A 22744-nucleotide genomic window follows, 5' to 3' on the forward strand; every position below is an offset into this window, starting at 1 on the left:
ATTTGGGTTAATCTCCATATCTATATCGACATTGTTTTCGTGGATTTGGTTTTTGGGTTGAAATTTCTACTAATTATTTTTTTTTATTGTACATGGCATATAAAATATCTCTATTTTTTTGAGAAAAATCAAGCTGCAACCTATGTCTTCCAACCTAGGGAATGATAAATTTTTATTAGATATGTTATATATAAATTTGTTGAATTTGATTTGGTTTTGAAGTAGAAATTGGAGATTCTATAAATTTTGAAATTTGATCTTAATTCTTCACCTTAAATGCTTTTTATTTAGGTTCATGTGATTTTTTGTTTTCCTATTAAAAGTTATGATTTTTGGTTGATTAATTATTTTTTTGGATTAATTTCAATTAATTATTTGCTTGGATTCAACATAAAAGACAATGGAATTAGGTATTATAATTTTGATATTGTTTCATGTTTTGAATTGTCTATATTGTTATTACAATAAAAAAGTCATATTGCTACTCAAATTTGAAACTTGGTGTGTCTTCCTCATATCATAGTCTTCGTTTATATATTTGCCGTTTATGTTAATTTTGAGTGTGTGTGTGTATATATATAATTATTGGGAGTTTTGCTTTATTAATTTAAGAATTGTAAATTATTTTGTAGGTTTTAGTAACTATGCACTTGCAACTCAATTATGTTCAATGCTAGACAACACTTCTAAACTATAGAAAAGTATAGTAGTTAAATATTTCTTCATTTATTTTAAAAAAAATACCATTTAGCAAAATGTCTATTTAGTCATTGTTGGAATTTTTTTCAAAGTCAATAAGTTTTCCGTGCATTGCACGGTTAGCGACTAGTGTGTATGTATATATATAAAATTAAAATGTCAAGACCATTGATAAAATTCATATCAAACTCGTCACATGACAAGCTGTAAATTGTTGAAGTGTAGACTCACTATTTCACTCGCAGCTCACCACGTGACGATTCACGAGTGGCAAAAATTATGAAATTTTTTGTGACCCTGCCATTTTCCGCTGCTAAATGTTGACCGAGGAATGCAAAAACTCCAAGCGTGTATACGTGTATTCGCAAAGTGGAATTAACTACCAGCTATCATGAACTTGTTTTTATCTCAAGCCCGTCCGTTCAATTGCTTGTTAAATCCTTAAATTGCAAATCATGTTTATATATTTATATATAATTAGACAGTTTATAACAATAGAGGATGATGGATTAACCTCTAGAAATCTCAATTGAAAATACCAAGAAGTGTCAATTGAGTTACAAGACCCTTGGCAAAGATATATTATATAAATAACTTTATATATATATATATATATAAAGATAATTAATTAAAATGCAAAGACCATTGATAAAATTCATATCAAACCCCTGCAAACACTTGGCCTCCTATTTCAACATGCTTGAAAATATATATAAAAAAGCAAATTACACAAGCTAGGCTCCACTTGAGCCAACTCACAATTATACTAATTCTACACCGAGAATGCCTTTAACATCTCTAAAGGGGTTACATGAGACTGGACTAAACTACACACATATTTGGACCTCATCCCCCCATTGTTAGAAATCTAAGCCTATGCAAAACATAGATTCTCCACTACTGCGAGGGAGTTTCAAGAGGATCAATGAACTTTATCTTTAGTTCGATCTCCCCAGACTCAACTCCACCAAGCCTTAACCAAACGCTCTGTACAACTTCACCATTTATACAACAGATAGAGCTCTCTCCAACAAGACAGTTGTCACCATCTGCGACTACCTTCCTTAGTGTTGTCTCTCCAGAAGAAACCCCTAGAATCTTTCTCAATCTAGCGGCAGAGACTATTGGCTGAAGGCTGAGGTGAGCATTCCCCATCTTGTCATCTGCCTTGAAACGATCTTTATCAAAAACTTCCTACAGAAAAATGCACTTCGCTCACATTCCAAAATCCAAAAGTATCATTAGCTTCACTAAGATTACTTTACCAGCCAGCTAAATAATCAAAGGACAAATACACAGCAAGATTTCCCATTTTAAGAGAAGATAATGAGAATAAAATTGTGTTTACAAAAATATGATGGGACAGATAAACAGGCCAAAACCAATAAATGAAAACCTTCTTTGTTTTGTAACTAACAAACAAAAGAAAAATACGAGGCTGAGAACACAATGATGTGTCCTTAATGATAAAATAACAGAATATTTCAATCATTGAAAGGTTGGAGATAAAACAAAAAGTTAAGAAAGCAATGCAAAATACTACAACAGAACCTTTCAGCCATCTGAAGTTCTCGAAACCCTTTGCCCCCCACATTGCGCAATAATTTTCAGACAAACAATAAGCACAATACCAAGAATCCAAAAAATGAAGGAAAAGACGAAAAGTCAGCAAACAGAAGCTGATTTAGTCAATAGTCTATATACCATGGTCAAATGAGTACCAGACTACTCTTGCAAAAAACAAAAGATTAGGGGTTATCTACCTTCTTCCAGAAGATTACCAAAAGATTACAAGAATCAAATTTGCACCAACATAGGAAACCAAAATACTGAAGGTAGAATAATGAATCAATTAAATACTGAGCAGGGCATATTAAAACAGAAAAGTCGACAAAATTTTAAAAGGTGCTGAATTTCCATCCAGCAAACCCACTCTTTAAGGTTTTGAAATGCAAAGCTCAATTATGTACTCCCACTACAGAACAAAGAATGTTGACTTTCATCTTATATTGCAAACAACTGTTAGTTACGTGAAGGAATAATATGGTATAAACCCATCACTTAATAGCTACAAAAAGGTTTCAATCATCTCAAGGAGAGGAGTATGAAAAAGGCTATTTGAATTCAAAAGTTGAATGTAGGAATTGAAGAAAACTAAGACACGCACAATCAGGAACAACAAGAAATGATAATTCAAAGTAAGGATAAGCAAGAAGTTATGCAAATTTGATAATTCAAATTACAGAATGAAACAAAACAATCTGCTGAGCACAGAATAAACCGTGTTTTTCACCTTTACTAAACACAATTGGGGATCATAGAGCATTTTAGGAATACATGCCACTGAACCAATTTGCAACTTGACAAAGCCAAGATTGAAGGGAAAAAACGTGTATATTTAAGAAACTTATAAATTCAAAATTCTAGGAACTTACCAAATTTAAAACTCCAACAGGTTCTGTGAGGGAGAAACTTAGTTCTTCATTCCAAACAGGATTAAGGCAGCTATAGATAACCTTGGTCTTTGCAGTCTGATACAGATAACACAAGTAAGTTAATTTAAAAACATACGAGAGTCAAACAACAGAATGCAATCTGAAGGAAGTCATTAACAAGCCCAGTGCCCTAAGCATTCAAATAGGTGCCTAAAAGAAGTTATCAAGTGATATTCTATGATTCTTTCAAAAAAATTCAAACCAGAGAAATTTTTTAACTATTGACAACAGAATACTTGGGAAAAAAATTATAGAAACAAACTAAGTGAAAAATCCTGGCAGATAAATATAAGTCCAATCTTGGTTCATAAATAATTTACAACAACTCTGCTTGCTTCATTGTTTTTATTCGAACCATTAACTCAACCCATTAGATCTATCAATTCAATAGCTTCATCTCTCATACATTGATTAAGGAAACATACATGAGCTTTGAAATCATACGGTGTATACATTACATAATAAGTGACAGCAAAGAATGTGTATCATCACTGATAATGAATCAATTAAAAAGATAATATACTACCGAATATCAGTAAACAAGCTTAGAGATCAGCAACGTAATTTCCCAAAAGAGTGAAATTAGAAATGCAAGTGCTATCAGATGAATATGATTGAATTCACTACAGCTCAGACAGATTTTCATGCTGCACATATACAAGAGCCTAGAATCACCTGATTGCCTAACTTGACTATCACGTAAGGATCGCTACTCTTGAAATCCCGGATTACCAATCTTTTTCCTTGCACAACCATCACTTTTAGCTGCCCAAGCGGCTCCCCCATAATTGGCTTCTAAGGATTTGTCAACTTCACAAACACGCCCAACCACCGCAAAGCACTGAACCAAAATGAGTTTCAACTCTAAAATACAATAATCATACATCATATACTACATACATACACAGGCAATTTTATACACTAATGAGTTAAATAACTCAAGCGGTACTTAAAATACGCCTTGCAAATCCCAACAAAACCATTTAGCTCCGTACATACATACATACATACATAAATACATACATTCATTCATACGTATACAGCTATACAATGCATACATATACAAGAGAAAGAAAGGACCTTGTGAGATCTTACATGAGGATGAGATAGCTTTAGATTAGAGAAAGGCTATGAGATCTTTGTGAAAACGAAAAGAAATGAACAAACTTTGCATTAAAGTTAACAAATTTAGAAAGTGACAAACCCCCCCAAGCATGTTCTATTCATATAGTACACGCTTCAAAGCAAGATCCCAAGAAAAACAAAACCCAGAAAACGAAAAAAAGAAAAAACCACAAGTAACTACCGACAAACAGAACCCATATAAAATCACTAAAACTATAGAGCAAACTGAAATAACTACCAGCAAGTATGTGCATCTCTAAAAGCAAATAAACAAACAGAAACCCAACAAAGAAAAGCAGAAGTAGCTGAAACAGACTTACCAAAAGACAGAGATTTAGGGGCTCTCAGGAGAGATTTGGTTGCTGATCTGTTTGTTGGTAACTTTTTTTTTTTTCCTTTTTTGCAGTTTTTTGATACTCACCGAGCCAGATTAGCGGCAACTACAGGTCGTTGAGATCTTTAAGGCTTTTTTAGCTATTGGGTTTGCGGGCTTTTTGTTTCCGCGTGTATCTATGTTATATAGTGTAACGGAGGAATTGGCAGATGTCAGTCTGCTAGTACATTGACGAGACTAGGTCTTTACTCGTTTCTAAAGTGAAGCAGTAGTACTAGTAATGCGGTTCTTGGCTCCTTGATGACTCTGACTGATCTGCCTTTTTGTTGAAACAATAACTTGTCAAAATAAAAAAGTTAAAAAAAAAAAAAATCCAATCTCTCTGGATTCTTATTTTTTATCCATCACTCACTCATGACTCATATATAATAATTAATTTATTTAGTCTAATTCAGCCAAATAAAAAATGATTTAATTCATCAATTTTCTTTAGTTTGGTGTTTAGGATGTGTCAATGCATAAAAAAAATAATTAATTATACGGGTAGGTGATTCATAAAATGGTAACTTTGAAAATAGATGCTTTTGTTATTATTCAGGGATAAGACTTCAATTCAAAAAAAGCTGAGACATCACAGCCGGGTCAAAGCATTCTGATGTAAATGTCTGAAGGACAACAACAATGATCATAAAGTATGCGCTTCTATCAAGGAGCTATTGATGGCGATGTGACTGTGATAATCAAATATGGCTCTTAGAATGTAAGTTGAATAAAGAAACTAAAACAAATAGAAAAGATTTACACTTGTAAATTTTAATTGTAGTGGAAGCCCATTCAGCACAAAGATTGCAGCGGAAGCCTAACATTTGATGAATATTGATGCAGTCCAAGGGCAAAGAGATTTGATTCTTAGACACGGTCAATCCGAGTTGCCTTTGACCCTCTCCACGTGACCTTGACGGGAGATTTGGGCTGCGAGAAGGCTCTTGTTTAGGGTCTAACCAACGTATATATTGAAATTACCACGTGCATTAATAAGTCTGGTGTCATAATCTTTTTTCACAATTACTAAGGTTGTACGTTTTGACTGGTGCTAATAAAAAGTGATCAGTGATTGTTAAAGTGAGGAGAGGGTCAAAGGCACATCAACAATTGTGGTTAAAGAAAACAGAGAAGTGAGGAATACAAATTACAGAAAAAACTGTAGACAGAGTAGCAGTCAGATTATAACTTGTAGAGGTTTTGTTAGGAATCAAACATGAATATACTAACATCCATCTATCCCCACGTATAAACTGTACATGTGGCCCATCAATTAATCAATCTGAGAGATCAAAAAAGATGCGCACCACACCTCATGATAGAATTATGTGCCAAACCTACTACCACCTAGCCACTAACACGGTCATCTGTTGGATCATCACCCCCACTTTCTAACACTGCACTGGTTACCTAAACGTGGGAATTTCTACTGTTATTTTACATTCTACACATGGCTGCCTGGCAAACTACTCTGTACGCTTATTAGTCTTGTTTACATAATTGAATGGCATTCATCTTCTTTCACTCTTGGCGCCTATAACTAGACAGAAAGCACTGACATCGAACCTGCCACAGCACCACAGCTCAGTGAAGTATTGTACGTCACCGCTACTACAGCTACTTACGCTACCGTCTTGAGCCACTTTTCCTTTTCCCTGCTCGCCGCTTCCACTTCATCTGCATTTAATAAGAGTCGGAACTTTTACGATGCAGGCTAACATAGCTTAATATAAATCTAGACTAAATGCAAAGGGTGGAGATAAGTACAAGAGGCTCATCATCAGAAATTTCAGCATCAGGGGCATCAGAAGGATCTAATGACTCTCTTCTAGGCTTCTTCGGTTTTGTGGGACTGCTTTCATTGGTTTCTTGATTCCCTTCTGAATCGGATTTGTCTTCTTCATTAGATACCTCTTTCAAGGTGCTGCTTGATTCATCTGCTTCTTTATCTTCTGAATGAGATTTCTCTTCAGGACCATTTTGACTATCTTGTGGGACAGTCTCGCTATCTTCAGCACTTATCCCTTCAGAATCGGGATTTTCTTCTCCACCAGGTTCATCTGCAAGATCTGGGCTCTTCTCCGTGTCTTCCAACTGTTTTGTTTTTGAAACTGACTTCACCTCCTTCTCAGGTTCCTCACTATCTGTTAGGTTTTCATCCATTTCAGCTTGTTCCCCTTCTGAATCATCTGGAAAGAAAAACATATGAATTAAATACTAAGAAACATATGTATTATCATCTACACGATGACTGCACAAGTTTATACGTCAGGAACGAAAACAAATAACTTGAAATGAAAGAATTCAGTGATGCGACCACTCTCTCACTTATGTTTAAAGGCAAAACACCTCACAACTCCATAATTTCAACAAGTAAGAAGTGTCCATCTTTCGTTCAAAGAACATATGCTTGTGGCCAATCATGTAAATAAATATTGAATTTGTACATATTTCTGTTTCATAAGATGTCAACATTTTACACAATCCTGTAATGGTCAGCATTCCACATCCAAATGAAAAATTAAATGGCTTTGGTTAATATATTTGAATTGATACATGTATAAAACTGGGATAACATTTATTCAAATGCCACCAGCAGCACCACCAACAAAAACCACCTTTCAACTCCCTAGCACATTGCGTTGCATAAATAAAGCAAACATAATTTGACATTCTTTTACAAGCAGTGAATACACAACTCACATGGGATTGACCCATGATATCACCCACCACTAAAGTATGGGGAGAGGATGCCAATTGGTCCAAAGTCCAACGACTATTGGTGCATATTAATAACCTATAGAAATGGTTGAGACACTTCACCTGAGTTCATTTCATCTGCTTTGGATGATGTGGTGGGTTCAGGATTTGGCATGTCAGAATTCCCTTTGTCTTCAGCTTCACCCAAGTCACTTTTTAATACACCCTTCCGTCCGTGCTTTGGATTTCTTTTTGGAGTTCTTTTTCCTTTAACACTAGGAAAAAATGATTACTTAATTAATTCCTACCTAACAAGTAAACTGAAACTAAAAAATTGCACCTGGAATGCTAATTTTAACTCACTTCTTAATTGATTCCTTATTCCGATGAGAACCACCTGAATTTTTATTTTTCTTCCCAGGTGACCTGTAAAACAATGAAAGAGATGAATAAAAGAAGATAGCATACCAGTGCAGAACCACGTAATGAAGATGATAGAGATACACAGATATTGCTGTGAAGCCAAACAGTACAAATTCTCATTTCAAAAATATGACTTGACCATTGGAGCATGAGGATACCTACATACTGTATCAGAAAGGCAGTACTTACACTTCTTTCGAAGGGGTGCCCTTTGATGAATTTAACTTCTGTTTTTGCTGAAAGAAAAGGGTCAGAAATAAGTTACAACTCATTGCTCTGCTAAAAACAAATATTGGAATTTCTTCAGCTAGAGGAAGAATGCAAATGAAAATCTTAAACCTTTGAAGGCTTGCGACCATTGTCAACAAGCTCCCAGCGCTCCTTTTCTAAACGGAGAACTTCCACATCCCCATCTTCATATAATACCTTCCATATGAAATTTATGAAACTTATGTGATAGATATCATGTAAAATAATTAAGACTAAAAGGTATTATTTGGTAGTAATTAAGTGTGAAAAGATTGTCAACTAATCCCAAGAATGTAACTATGTGGGAGAGAACAAGGTGCAGCTTACCACATGCTTTCCTTTTAGAGGATCATAAGACTTAACCGTGCCTTGATAAAATCTGTGAATTTTGGCAACAAGAGATCAGGGAGAATGTTTGAGCTAAAATTAAAAGGACAAAAGTTTGTCCCTTGAGAAGAATAAGGCACAGAATGGAAAATAAAAATACTGTTTTCAGCAAGCAAGTAGGGCCTTTACAAACAATGACACAGGGTGGATATGTTAAAAGGTTTTCTGAAATCTCAATCTCATAGCAAGTATGACTGATCATGGGTGTTTGTGACAAAAAATGTATGGCCTCAAGCTTTCTTTTGCTTTCCTTGCTCTGCCTAATATAGATGGAAAGAGGACTCACTTCTTATCCATAGGCCACCAAACTTTTATTCTGCAACCACTCAGATCTTCGATATCTAGTCCACCAGCCTTTGATGTGCACTGTGGAGGAAAAAAACATCAGGTCATATAATGACATGTTCGAAGGGAAGTAATTGATTCTGTATACAGAGTACACCATGAACCTCAATAAAAGAAAAAAACAAAGGGGTCAATGAGCTCTAACTCAAATGGCACCTCCTCCTGTGGGAATAAGATGGAGGATTATATGTGTGCGTGCTGTTGGGGGGGTGGCACAGGAGAAGATGGTTTGCAATATGAAATTAAAGCAGACATGAGCACAAAAGACTTCATTATATTTTGGTATATCATAGCACTTTTTAAAATGCTAAAAATAGGAGATATAAGATTTATAATCAGAGATCATTTAATTACTGTCCTAGCTCTGATGTGTCCTTTGTATCATTCTGCTACACAATCATGATCAATATTATGACTGGAAAATACTTTAAATTTTGCAATCACACCTTTTCAGCAACTGGGAGTAGTACAAAACGAAAGCAACCAATATAAACATTTAACTTATAAATCTCATTATATTTGCATTCTAAAAGGTTCTAGGAAGGCATCACTCCTTTTTGGAGTTGCTGCAAGTAAAAATAAAAGCACACTCATATATAGCAAGATGTGCATTAACAAGAGCAACACTATAGTATTGATCAGAAAGAATGTAAAAATAGTGACCTTCGCCAATCCTGCAATGCTTCTCCTCTTCCGCTTCCTGCTAGACCCCATTGGAGACTTGACATTACTACTTATGTTAATTTTATCAGTCTCTGTCAGCACATTAGGCTTCTGCAAAGAGAGGTAAGAAAAGAAGTAAATATCTTCAATTTTAGACCACCAGGAGAATATTAAGTCTAAGTAACTCTTAAAGCATATTGACAAGTAGAAGAGCTCACCTCCACGTCATGGTCATTGGCTTCTCCCACTTCATTTTCCTCATCATTATGGCCCCGGTCAGACAACTTGCCCTTTTGTTTTGATGAGGAGCTTTTGTTCTTTTGAATGGAAGATACCAACAAGTCTGTCTCAGCACCTGCAACCTTTTTCTTCTGCGTAGATATTTTGTCTTTTACATCAGAGCCAGTGTCTTGATCCATTTCAATGGATTGAACTGGGGAAAGCCTGCCTCTATCAAATTCATCCCCAGAAACTCTTGAACGGGACTTTGAAGTACTAGTCGGTGATCTGAAAGCACTGTGAGCTGGTGATGATCTCCGGCGTTTCGGTACTTGAACAGATGTTGCATCACTAGCAATTCTCTTTTTACCTTTTTCATGCTTAGGATCAACTTTTGCTTTCTTACTTGGAAAATGTTCATGACCGTTGCTTGATTCAAACTTAGTGGACATCCCCAAGTTATCAATATTAATTTCCCTCACCATTTTCAAGATATCAACATCATTTTCAGCCTTTTTTGCTTCAGCTGGTGAAGACTTGTTCTTTTTCACCTGTTTAGCCTTGGCCCCCTTAGATTTTAAGTGTTTTAACATTTTCCCTATGGGAATTTCATTTCCATCTACTTCACCATGTTTTTCTTCATCCTGAGCTCCTTCAGAAAAAACCTGCTATTATAAAAGCAGCACTATTTTAGTAAAGATGCATAAAATATCACCAAACATTACCATGTAGCTGAAAGCTATTAATCAAGAGAACTAACCTTTTCATCAGTTTCTAACTTAAGTGATTCAAAGTGAGTCAAGATGTTTTCATCGGCCAACCATGTTTGCTCCACATTGGCCTGTTGAATAGAAGAAAGGGAATTAGTGAACAAGATATAAAAACAAAAAATATAAGCACAAATTAATGTAGCAGACTCCAAGAAGGGTCAAATTTGGGGTGATAAACATCATTCCAAGTCATAAAATATCTGTAGGTACTAATTCTTTTTCCTCAAATTATCATCATCATTTTGTTTATAGTATTTAAAACTAAAATAATCTAAACTTTCCTGCAAAATGAACACCAAGTACAGAAACTAAGCAAAGCTACATCTACACCCAACTTCAAATATGACATGCCATATCCACCCACCCACAAATACACACACAAAGATCTGACATCACTGCCTAATTGAAGTGATGGAACTTTGCACACAATGGAGCATCACACAAAAACTCATTGAACAGCATCATCAACTAATATAGATTACAGATTCAAGTAGCAAAGTAGTTGTAAGTCAAAATTGCCACATAAACCACCTTCTTAAATAATTATGATTACAAAATTACATATCAATAAATAAATATTAATTAAAAATAAGTAATCAGGTAAGGTGGTGCATGAGCATCCCAACAATATTATATACAGTTTACTAAAAAATACAAGAATCAGCAAGTTTTTCTTCTTCAGGTGTTCAACCCAATACAAGATATGATAAAACAATGCAAATGAATTCTTTGCAGAACTTACCACAGAGTCATCCCCTTCTTTCTTTTCAAACGATTTATACACCATAGACGGCAAAGGGATTGATGCAGTCAACCCTTGTAAGTCATCCTCCTTCGCAGCTAGACGCTTGGTGATTGACAACCCAAGGTCACAAATAGCATGCGAGTTCTGACAATTTCAAATGATGATACAGATAAGATAGGAGTTATGCATTTATTTATCCAAAAAAAATAAAAGATAGGAGTTAATGCATCTCTTTTCAATGTTCTAAAATCTCTTGTTTCGGTTTTGATGAATTATACTATTAAGAGCCTGTTTGGCATCTGCTTCATCTTTTAGCTTTTAGTTTTTATGTACAGCTTTTTAAAATCTCATTTTTTTTCCCACCTTTTCTCACATTTTCAAATTTTTTGCAAGGTACAAGTATACTTTGGCACACTTTCAGCAAAAAGTTTTCAGCAAAAAGCTAGATCAGTTGTTCCCAAACGGACACTAACAATAACTGAAACAGCCAAGAATATGAGATAAGAACCTTTGATTTTGCTGCATCAACCACATCCTCAGAGCACTTGATACTATGAAAGATAGAGTTAATAACAGAAATAACTTCTTTCTCCTTTTCCTTGTTGGTACTAGCTTCTGACTTGGCATCTTCATCTCTTTGCACCAGCATAGAAATAATTAAGTGCAATTGCCTGAAAAACATAGTGTAAAGGTCAGCAAGAATGAGCATTCACAATACATACCAAATACCACATGATTATTTCAAGCTACAATCAACATCCTTAAATTCAGAATAGTTCACCCTTATTTGCATTGAAACAATCAGTCATGTTTCAAAGCTATGCTGCACACATATATCCATTGATGAAAAAGGAAGAATCACTGACACAAAAGTAGAAATGCATAAGGAAAAACCGTAGATAGAATTTGCTCAAGGAAATTACTAAACAGAGTAGATAAAGTCTGCTGAAAATGCACATATTCAGTATTCAAAAAATCTCCACATAATTCTGTAGCATATCAATTAACAGACTTTTTTTAAAATAAGTTTTGGCCAAGGACACTCGAAGCAGTGACTTCCTCTTTTATGAGACTTGGTCCCTATTCAATTGTGCTACCCCTTGGGGTCTTATAAATTAGCAAACATGTTACGATGCCTTGGGTTTAGTTTTCTTCCTTCTGCTGCTCTAAATAATTCCAGCACCCATTACATACAAAACTTCCTCATATGAAACAGTATTCAGAAATTCATCTAAGAAAATATAAAATGTGAAATAGCCAATGAACTCTAGCTCAAATTGGCATCTCCTCCCCCCATAAGAATAGGTGGTGGATGAGGTTGTAGGTTCAAAACCTACTTAGGGGGTAAAGAAGGTAGTACCCAGTGCACAAGGATCCAGATTTTGTGAGTGTGTAACTTATTAAATATACACGTATATACCTGTATATTAGTTCAAATGCTTTGACATCCTTACATTCATCAATATTGGGACATGAATGATGAGCAAGGGCATGAACCAGGAATGGGAGAATGTATTCAGGATAATTTGTCAAGGAATTTCCATCAGATTGCACAGAGAGTTGTCGAGCCTTTGCTTGATGATACATTTGAATAATGTCAGCAAGGTTCTGTTTATCCTGCATAGCAAACAAAACACAAGATTCACCCAACCATATCTCATAAATATAACCATCATGGCATACATAATATGGACTTGACTAGAACATGGAAACTAACATGAATCAATCAAGTTTAGCATAGTTACCTCTTCAAACTCTAGCGGCTTGGATCCGATTAAGAATGCACACGCATATTTTGCATCCAAATGTCGATCCTTTATATACTGATGGACTTTGCTCAGGAATAGTTTTTTAGCTTGAGGGAAACTAATCTACAAGATCAGTAGCAAGCAAAAGAAAGGCAATACTTTCAGATCTATGTGAAAACTTGACATCTTAAGTTTTCTGTTATTGAAAAAACAAAATAACAACAAAAGCATATATAGTAAAACAAGCCTTAAAGGAAAGGAGTCCACCTCTGATGTCCTCAAGGTTAAGTAGAAGATATCAACAGGAATCTTCTCATCCCAATGCTTTGAAAGACGAAGAATCCCCTTTGCAGAAGCAAGCCTCAAATGGGCCTTATCAACTGAGCTGTATGATGCCAAAAACTTGTATATATAATTTCAAGTTTTATCGAACAAGCTAAACATTAAAAGTAAATGATAAAACAAAAATCAACAAAGTATTATAGTGATGTTTGAAAATGATCCCATGTGGCAGATATTACCTTGATTCTATGTCTTTTGATATCTCTCCCAAAGAAAGTATGTTTCTGAGGATATCCAGAAGACCATTGATGCCAGGACGAACATGAGCATCTTTAACAGGCAAATAGCTTTTAACCAAAGTCTTGATGCCAAAAATCTGCCACACACCAAAAAAAAAATGGTAAACCAATCATTAGGTTACTGCATTACTGAAAATATCAGAAGATAACAATCCTTGACATACTGTCAAGGCAATACTATCAAAGCATTTTTTTATAGATAATACTATCAAAGAATTTTTATCAATGCTGCTTTTATTATCACAAAACAAATAAAAGAATAGAAATGCAATTCCCCCCAAAATAACCAACCTTTAACAAACAAAGTTCACTTCTGTCATCCCAAGATGCTTTTGAATCATCTTCTGCTTTCTGAAACAGTAAACCATTAATATACATCAAATGTCGGTGGAGCGGACATAAATGAAAACTAATTATGATTAAAGTCAAAATAGGAAATAATTGCACAAGTCCGGTGGATATTGGAAGCCATACATTACTGCACTTCAAAATCTTGTTTATTATGAAATCTTCAATTTCACTCTCTCTGGTTTCAAAAACTGGCATTGCAGTCTGTGCTATACACCCTAGAGATTGTAGTACAGCAGGCAAATGTGTCTTCTCCTCCAACATATCCACAAGCCTCTGCAAATTGAGGAAGAACATTGAAATTGAAATTGCAGACATTGAAATTGCTATGGGCTAAGGAGATCTACCAGTTATGTATGAGAGGGTATCAATTGCAAATATTATATGCAGGCATTGAAATTGCTATGGGCTAAGGAGATCTACCAGTTATGTATGAGAGAGTATCAACTGCCTAATAAAAAACTAATTGCACCAGTGTTTCCACAGCCAAATAAGAAACAAACCTTGTATAAAACAGAAAGTGACTTAAGTCCATCATCCTTTGTTATGGCAGCCAAGGCATGTACAGCATACTTGGCCTGTCTTCGACTCCCTTCTAAACATAGCCTCTCCAATATAAGGTCTATGGAACTGCAAGTAAACAATAGTGAGATAACAAACATAATACTAACATTAATACATAAGGGACTTGGCATCACAAGTCAAAAAATTCAAGAGTTGCACCTCAATGAATCAGCCAGGGAATCTGCCAGCTGTTCTCGGATGGTACCACCAGCCCTTGCTAGAACATGCAAGACACCTTCTTTTATTATTTCATCATCATCTTTAAGAAAATTTAATAATTCCCCTTCAGAACCACTGAGCAGCAATGGACTGAAGCGTGCAAGGATCTGAAATTGTGAAGAAAAGAACTAAATTAAGTAACTCTCAAACAATCTCTGTACAGGAATAAATGTAAGAATGACATGCTTCTACCACTAGTATATTCATGCATGATTGAGTATATTGTGCATTCCCGGTGGATTTTTGTGTGGCAGCCTCCAAAAGTATTTCTTTCACATGCTCCTTGTTGAAAAGTAAATAAGAACACTTCACAGAGAGATTGCTCAGAAATTCATAGAGTCGATGTTTCTCACCAAGTATCCTAAGCAAATCATCCTACAAGGAAGGAAAATATCATATGAAAACCAGCACATAAAAAATTAGAACATGCAGTATCCCACTGCCATTAATAAGGATATATAAAGGTGCATTATGTTCACAAGATTGAAATTATTCCTTGCATAGAGTTTGAATTTGAAGATCCTGAAATAAGATCAGAATTCCAATTCTTCTTAAAATTGAACACAATCTGATTCTGGAACTATACAACCAATAAGTTTACAATGGATGTGCAGGTGTTGAGGATGTGATTCTGATAGAGGCAACAAAATGGCACCTTGAGTGGCAGAATGGTAGCACCATATTGCTGAAGCTCGAGGTAATATTAGTGGTAGTGTTCACAGTTGTCTGAGGTAATTGTGGGGTCTGTGCCTACAAAACTGATAGCAATGGTACTGATGAATGTAAATATGAAGTCTTTGGGCCTTGGGTGGTGATAAGTGTTTCCAAGTATGCATAACATTGGTATTAAGAAAGTTGTTAAAGACAGCACAGGTTTTTACAATTACTAAAGTGTCTGTAGGGGAAGTAATATGCAGATGGTAGTGATGAAGGGTCAATAAGATTATGACAAGCTAATGTAGGTGATCATGGTAGAAAGAGCAGCATACCTTATTAAGTGTTAAAAAAGATTATTAAAAAACTACTCTCAAAGTTTATATTTGTAGAATTTGCAATCAACATCTAAATTCACATTTGTGAATCCCAACGCATTATGGATTTTCCACTCTCATATTTTAGGTGATATATCAAGTTCAATCAAAACCCAAACTTTGGAGTTGAAACAAAGGAACCCTAAATCTATGACTTTACCTATTTCCTTACACATGTGACCTGAACAAAACCAATTCTAAATTAGATGGCATTACTCAGTAAATTCCTACCCGAAAAGTATAAGCTTGATGGAAGTTAGTGTTTGGATCAACAAGATTTGTCAAAATCTTCCAGATATTAGCATCTTTCAATTGATCAAGGATCTGAAAATTCTCTTCAGCCTTTGTAGGGTCAGCAAACGAACGAGACATAATTCGGAAGCAGAAAATCACTTTTTTTTGGATCTCAGGAGCATCACCATCCTGCATTTGAATGGAAATCAATCTCTTTGATTTTGATAATTCTCATAACAGTTCAATATGTGTAACTTTCAACATCTGCAAACCTGATTCATTTGCCTAAGAGATAGATATCTCTGCATCTCTTGTTGTAACCTGCAGGCCCAGAATAAATCCCCCAAAATCAATCCACAAATCATCACATATCAAAACTGAAAGATTGGGAGATTCATAAAAATCCAAAAGTCAAATCTAATTGCCTGGTGCTAAGACACCAAATGGTTATAAGCATACCTTTGCTTCTGCTCCAGTATCCTCTCAAGGGCCTTCACCTCAACTTTATCAAAGCCCGAGAAAACTCTTACCCAATGCTTAACTATGTCTTTGACCGAGGACTCAATTGGGAACAAGGACCCACACAGAATAGATTCAATTGTATCTGATCTGCACAGTTAAAGTAATTAAGAACATGAACATTCAGCAAAAAGAACCAAAATTTACAAAATCAAAGTGCAGTATTATTCCTGGAGTTGGGCCAAACTAAATTTAGTACAAACTCCTATATCCATCTGGAGAAGTTTAGTTTATTCTCAGTATGTAACAAATATCATACTAGACTTTTCTTTGGAATTAGCTATAATTGTTAGAGCCCCATGAAATGATATTATTGTTTTAAGTTTTCCTGCTTCCACTAGACTTTTAAAACTGCAGGTTTTTTTTTTTTTTAAAAGAAAAGCAAATTATACAAGCCATTGCCAACTCAAGTTTTTTTTTCATCGTTGAACAGTTCAACTCATATACAACTAGTTCAGTTTCTTAACAGGTCAGCTATACAACCCATCATCTTTGAATAATAAAAAAAAGGTATGAGGCTGCCATGCAGTACTTCATTCAAATCATTTGTAAAAATGGCAAACCTAAAGCCTTTCGCTTTGCTTGAAGCCAAATACCATGAAAAGGCATAAGCCAAATAATAATTAAATCTTGTGCAGAATGGATTAAAATTTTTACCGGAAATCTTTGTCATAAAAACATCTTAAAATCTTCCCAGGAATCCAGTCAAAGTCATCAGACATAATTGAGCCATCAGAGCACTTCAAGCAATACACCCTGTATATCTCAGCCAGTCTCTCCATGGTATATTTTTTAACAAGGAGCTGGAAATACAGAGCAGAACAAATATTAGAACAGAATCACCGGGTAGTTAATGAAACAAACAAGCACAAACAGATAGAAAGGGAATCATATGTACAGATTTGTCCCGAACGCGCTCAGCTACAAGTTTTACAGTTTCAAGAGGGATAGCATTTAGAGCCTGACATGCCACATCGCAGATTACAGCAACAACTTGTTTTCGTACATTTTCGTCAAAGTCCAACAGCCGGTCACAAAGTGCATCTATAAAATGTTGACCAATATCAATATCAGTAGATGTTACATCAATGGTATTTGTCTGGTACATTACATTAGTAAATGTTACAGAAATGTATATTTGTGTATCAATTTCATTTGCTTACCAATTATTTGAGCAGCTTCAGCTCTTAAGGGATTAGAGAGCAGACAGCTCTTGACATGTTCAAGAACACACATTCGAACCTCAACAACTCTGTCAGTCAACCTCTTCAAAAACTCTGAAAAGATAGGCTGAAATGCTTCAGGGATAGCAGTGCCTGGCAGAGAAAATAGGTCTCCAACTAACCCCACTGCTTTTAACCGAGTATCTAGCTGATCAGTCTGCAGATGAAGAAACCAAGAAGCCTTTATCATCATTAAATACCATTCAAAAGGTGAAGCACAAAAACAGAAGTCGCTGAATCAGTAATTACCAGTAGCTCTCCTGTAAGGTATGGGGCTACTCCTAATAGGATCTGAGGAGCACAGCGATATATATCAAAAATAACTTCATGGTGGTCAATTTGGCTATTTAACGACCTATTATCTCCTGAAATTGATGATACAAGGAACTGTTTTATGCCAGCTTCAAGTTTTCCTGCACAGTGCTCTACGACATTCATCGCAAGCCTCCTTGCAGCCATAGTAATATCCTGGAATTCAAATTTTATAAAATCAGTTCCCTTGTAAAGTAGTATAATATAAACTTAATGTCATTGCAACTAAATGCATGTTACTTTTACTCAAAAATCGTTTCAATCAATTGCAGATGCCAGCATAAAGAAAATATACTTACACTTCTATTACGACCCAGTATAGACAATATAACAAACAAAAGATCCTCCCTGACATCCTCACTCTCCTCTAAGAGTACAACCATAATTGTTTGCATTGATGACAGAACACTTTCTGAATGATCATCACTGCATACATGACAAAATTTAGAATAGCAGTTATTAATTCTGCAAACCAAAAAAAATCCTTCCTTCAGTCAACAAATTGAAAGGATAACAAGTAGGGAAAAGCTTACAGATGAAGTGACAGAATAAAAGCTTACAGCCTCAAAATAATAAGAACAGAAATAACTATATTTGTAAAACTGACTTTCAGAAATAAGGATTGCAATACTATCAATGTGAGGAAATTCACCAAAACTTATTTGAAATTTAAAAAATTGACAAAATCAAACCTGGCAACAGCAAAAAATGTACTGAACATTTCATTCACCAGATCATCACATTCAAGATCCAACATCACAACACATGACCTATATTTTGCAAGAGTCTCCAAAATGACCACTCTCCTACCAAATGATGGACCACTCGTATCACTTAACCCACTAAAAGTGCTCACAATCAAACGAAAGATATCCTGCAAACAGATCCAACAACGACCAGGTTTGAGTACAAGTACACAGAAAAATAAAATAAAAAAATTTATTTGGCATTGCACAACCAACTTCGTTAAAACAGATTCTGCTGTTTATCCTCAAAAAAAAATTCGTTAAAACAGTATCCCTGATAAAAGATATGCACCTTTAGAACATCATCACTGTAAGGAGCTTCAGGTGCAGTAATGCGGGTTATCTCACAGATACATGTTGCTACTAGAAGCTTGACATCCCTATCTTGATGCCTCAGCAATTCAGGCTTGACGATTGCATTAAGAAAAGGCTGCATTGACTCCATGATTGAAGCCGATGGTGATTGATCCAACTCAGAGAGACATGTTGCAGCTTGCTGCAGGTTGATAGGAAAAATTGCATAATATTACTAAGAAGATTGTGCCAAGCAAGAACTGTGAAAACAGCTCAAACTAGCATACTCAGACAAGTTCTAGTATCAAATACCACTTAATCGTGTAACTTGCAGCTCAGTCCAGTTCAGAACACAAACTGACTACCATTATCTGTCCACATAAATCTCAGCCAACTCAAGCAATCTAATAAAGTAAAAATCAAAGCAGAACCACCACAACATGTCACTAATCTATTCCCAAATTAATTGATATTAGAGAAACAGAGTAACCCACAGGCCCTGCTCCTACTTCAACCAGAAATACTAAAAGTCCAATAAAAAAAATTACAACTTTCTAACCACAAACAAAAGCCAGAGTTTTTTTATGCCTTAACCCAAAGAAAACAAAAAAATTCCATTCAGCCAACCCCAGTACAACTATTACCCTTCTGGGCTACTTTGAGTTGAGCACCTCAGCCCTTGGAAACCAAAACAATGCATCACATAACACTCACAGTTCTCTATTTTTCTTTTGTTTTGTTTCTTGGCACTCAACCCAATAAAACTAAAAACACAAAATTTACACCACAGAATTTTAAGAAAGGAAACAATTCATCTACGAGATTGAAAACTAAGTGTGAATTAAGCCCTAACTTAACCAAATCATCCTCAAAATTCAACAAAAGCAATGAATTTCTCGACATCTCCAACTCTAAAATTCCCATGCCACTCTGTTTAAGCTAAAAATCTATAAACAAATTCAAAATCTCAAATCTGTTGCCAAATTAGCCCTAACCATAACTAATTCCCACACTTCATTAGCTAATTCAGGTTTTTTTCCCTTAAAGAGAAAAAAAAAAAAAGTCCACATGAGAGTCAAATTTGTAACTTTCTTTTGTCTTGCTCTTTCCTTAAGCTTTCTCAGCAACCAAACAGAGCCAAACATTTCTTCACACTATCAACTTTAAAACTCACAAACCACTCCGCTTAACCTAAACATATAAAAACAAATTCAAAATCTCAAATTGTCGCCAAATTAGCCCTATCCATAACTGATTCCCTCACTTGAGCTGGCTGATTCAGTTTTTTCACATGAGAATCAAATTTGAAAATTTCTTTCCTTAAGCTTTCTCAGCAACCAAGCAGTCACCAAAGCAACAAATTTCTCGACAGTACCAGCTCTAAAACTCACAAACACTCTGTTTAACCTAAACATAACAAAACAAATTCAAAACCTCAAATTCGTCGCCAAATTAGCCTAACCATAATTAGTTCCCTCACCTGAGCTAGCCAATTCAGTTTTTTGTTTCACATGAGAGTCAAATTTGCAACTTTCTTTCCTTGAGCTTTCTCGGCAATTAAACAGTCACCAAAGCAACGAATTCCTCGACACTACCAGCTCTAAAACTCACAAACCACTTCATTTAAACTAAACATACAAAAATAAATTTAAAACCTCAAATTGTGGCCAAATTAGCCCAAAGCACAACTAATTCCTCACTTAAGCAGGATAATTCAATTTTTAGTTTCACATGAGTCAAATTTGAAACTTTCTTTCCTTACGCTTTCTCAGCAACCAAACAGTAACCAAAGCAACGAATTCCCCGACCCTACCACCTCTAAAACTCACAAACCACTCTTTTTAACCTAAACATACACTAACAAATTCAAAATCTCAAATTTTCACCAAATTAGCCCTGAACATAAATAATTCTCTCACTCGAGCTAGCTAATTCCACAAGAGAGTCAAATTTGAAACTTTCTTTCCTTAAGCTTTCTCGGCAACCAAACAGTCAACAAAGCAACAAATTCCCCGACCCTACCACCTCTAAAACTCACAAACCACTCTTTTTAACCTAAACACACAAAAACAAATTCAAAATCTCAAATTTTCACCAAATTAGCCCTAACCAAAACTAACTCCCTCACTCGAGCTAGCTAATTCCACAAAAGAGTCAAATTTGAAACTTTCTTTCCTTAAGCTTTCTCGGCCACCAAACAGTAACCAAAGCAACAAATTCCCCGACACTACCAGCTCTAAAACTCACAAACCACTCCGTCTAACCTAAAAACACAAAAACAAATTCAAAACCTCAAATTGTCGCCAAATTAGCCCTAACCAAAACTTATCCCCTCACTCAAGCTGGCTAATTCCACAAGCTTTTCTCGGGAACCAAACAGAGCAAAAAAAAAGTTTGAAAGAAAAAAAAAAAGGCAAAAGAGGAATGTAGGTAAAAGGACCTTCAAGAGCTTGACGAGAGAGTCTTTGGTAGAAGGAAGAGTCTCGAGCTTGGATCCGACCTCCTTCAGCTGAAGCTGAAGCTTCTGAGCCATTCCTTCTTTCTTTCAAAACGGCGTCGTGTTTTGTTTTCTCAAAGCTCTACTTCGTCTTCGAGCTCTTCTCTCATCAGCCTCTCTCTCTCAACAACAATACTGAAAATCAAATCCAAAGGGGTTTTCGGGTTTTCTCTCTCTTTCTTTTTTTTCTCTCTCTCTCTCTAAAGCTTATTTTTTTGATGGGTTTTGTCCGAACAAGTGAGCGAAATAAACTCTTGAAAATTGAAATGAAACCGAAGGAAGTGTGTGCGTGGGTGTGTTTTTTTTTTACTCCCCGAATTGCTGACTTCACAAAGCTGTGCCTATTATGTAAGAGATATCTATCCCCCGATAGATGCCATAGGCCTTTTTTTATTATTTTGTTTTCCCCACTTAAGGTGCTGCTATAGCTATTTTATGTTATAACTAGCCTTATTACCGAGGTTTTTTTTGTTTTTTTTTTTTTGGGTTGGTGGTAGTAGAAAAAAAATTCGTATGTTTTTTATTATATATATAATTTTTATTTTAAGAATTTAATGGATAAGTGGGTAAATAAATTTAAAAATTAATAAAAGAGTGTCCTATTTTTTAGGTAATATTTTAGTGAAAGTTAGAGTTATATTTTTACCGGATTATCTTTTAATTTTGTCTCTACTTAAACATAAATATGTAGGGGTATTTTAGAACAAAAAAAATCAAGTCCAAACGAGAGAAACCCTTTAAATAGTAGTATAAATATTAAGTTGTAGTTTGGATTTTTTTTTTTTTTGAAAAGTGAACCCAATTTAGAAAATGTTTATAAACAAATATTGTAAGGACACCCGTTAATCAAACTTTAATTTTTTTATTATGATGCATCCAAAAATTGTTATTGTTGTATGTAAGGACACAATTCAAATTCCCAAACCACGACTGGGAGGAAATGGGCTTGAAAGGCCTTTCTTCACAATGAATTTGTAGAGGATGGGTTTGTAATCTAGACTTCAAGGATGGCTTAGACAATTACAAAAAGAACGGGCTTTGGGCCTAATGGAACAAAACAAAGAATCGTTTGCAAAGAGTAAGACTGAGAATTCCTCCTCGGACTGTTTCCGATGATAGTTTATAATAGTATTTCTCAAGTTTGGATACAAATATTGATTATCATACACTTTTTCTTTCTCAAAAAGCCTCTCTCTGCTTCGTATGCCTTCCCTCCTATTTATACTCCTCCT

General features: G+C 35.3%; 2 protein-coding genes across 6 annotated transcripts; both read right to left on the reverse strand.

The window, feature by feature from the left end:
• Positions 1–1327: 1327 nt before the first annotated feature.
• On the reverse strand, positions 1328–4931 carry LOC142633734 (protein C2-DOMAIN ABA-RELATED 11). Of its 3 annotated transcripts, none has more exons than XM_075807987.1 (4): positions 4640–4931; positions 3870–4058; positions 3135–3230; positions 1328–1893 (listed from the first exon to the last, which is right to left on the reverse strand). In XM_075807987.1, exons 2-4 carry the CDS (start codon positions 3978–3980, stop codon positions 1597–1599), a joined length of 504 nt encoding a protein of 167 aa, XP_075664102.1. In that variant the 5' UTR covers positions 3981–4058; positions 4640–4931; the 3' UTR covers positions 1328–1596. The 3 variants fall into 3 exon arrangements, with proteins under 3 accessions (XP_075664102.1, XP_075664103.1, XP_075664101.1); XM_075807988.1 differs by having other exon boundaries at positions 3870–4004; positions 4640–4867; XM_075807986.1 differs by having other exon boundaries at positions 3870–4035; positions 4640–4806.
• Positions 4932–5842: 911 nt separating this feature from the next.
• LOC142635939 (sister chromatid cohesion protein PDS5 homolog A) lies at positions 5843–21832 on the reverse strand. 3 transcript variants are annotated; one of them, XM_075809981.1, is made up of 33 exons: positions 21456–21832; positions 19014–19217; positions 18668–18849; positions 18275–18401; positions 17913–18131; positions 17604–17820; positions 17339–17484; positions 17098–17243; positions 16381–16530; positions 16194–16242; positions 15919–16110; positions 14849–15031; positions 14597–14763; positions 14377–14503; positions 14000–14149; positions 13817–13876; positions 13466–13602; positions 13212–13329; positions 12942–13067; positions 12617–12813; positions 11705–11867; positions 11194–11340; positions 10442–10522; positions 9681–10346; positions 9463–9573; positions 8741–8820; positions 8395–8446; positions 8158–8244; positions 8008–8054; positions 7759–7821; positions 7519–7670; positions 6463–6884; positions 5843–6372 (listed from the first exon to the last, which is right to left on the reverse strand). In XM_075809981.1, exons 1-33 carry the CDS (start codon positions 21546–21548, stop codon positions 6322–6324), a joined length of 5112 nt encoding a protein of 1703 aa, XP_075666096.1. In that variant the 5' UTR covers positions 21549–21832; the 3' UTR covers positions 5843–6321. The 3 variants fall into 3 exon arrangements, with proteins under 3 accessions (XP_075666096.1, XP_075666097.1, XP_075666095.1); XM_075809982.1 differs by having other exon boundaries at positions 8008–8051; positions 9681–10349; XM_075809980.1 differs by having other exon boundaries at positions 9681–10349.
• Positions 21833–22744: the final 912 nt, after the last annotated feature.

Source organism: Castanea sativa, chromosome 5 (genome assembly GCF_040712315.1).
Source record: "Castanea sativa cultivar Marrone di Chiusa Pesio chromosome 5, ASM4071231v1".
NCBI lineage: Eukaryota > Viridiplantae > Streptophyta > Magnoliopsida > Fagales > Fagaceae > Castanea > Castanea sativa.

Excerpts from the sequence above, each read along its gene's own strand:
- LOC142635939 (XM_075809980.1), bottom strand. The coding sequence starts at position 21,548 with ATGGCTCAGAAGCTTCAGCTTCAGCTGAAGGAGGTCGGATCCAAGCTC. Across the intron at positions 18,132-18,274 it reads TACTGGGTCGTAATAGAAGT|GATATTACTATGGCTGCAAG; the intron begins GTAAGTATATTT and ends TTTGAATTCCAG. Across the intron at positions 12,814-12,941 it reads AGCCGCTAGAGTTTGAAGAG|GATAAACAGAACCTTGCTGA; the intron begins GTAACTATGCTA and ends TTTGCTATGCAG.
- LOC142633734 (XM_075807987.1), bottom strand. The coding sequence starts at position 3,980 with ATGGGGGAGCCGCTTGGGCAGCTAAAAGTGATGGTTGTGCAAGGAAAA. Across the intron at positions 3,231-3,869 it reads TAGTCAAGTTAGGCAATCAG|ACTGCAAAGACCAAGGTTAT; the intron begins GTGATTCTAGGC and ends TATCTGTATCAG. Across the intron at positions 1,894-3,134 it reads CTGTTGGAGTTTTAAATTTG|GAAGTTTTTGATAAAGATCG; the intron begins GTAAGTTCCTAG and ends ATTTTTCTGTAG.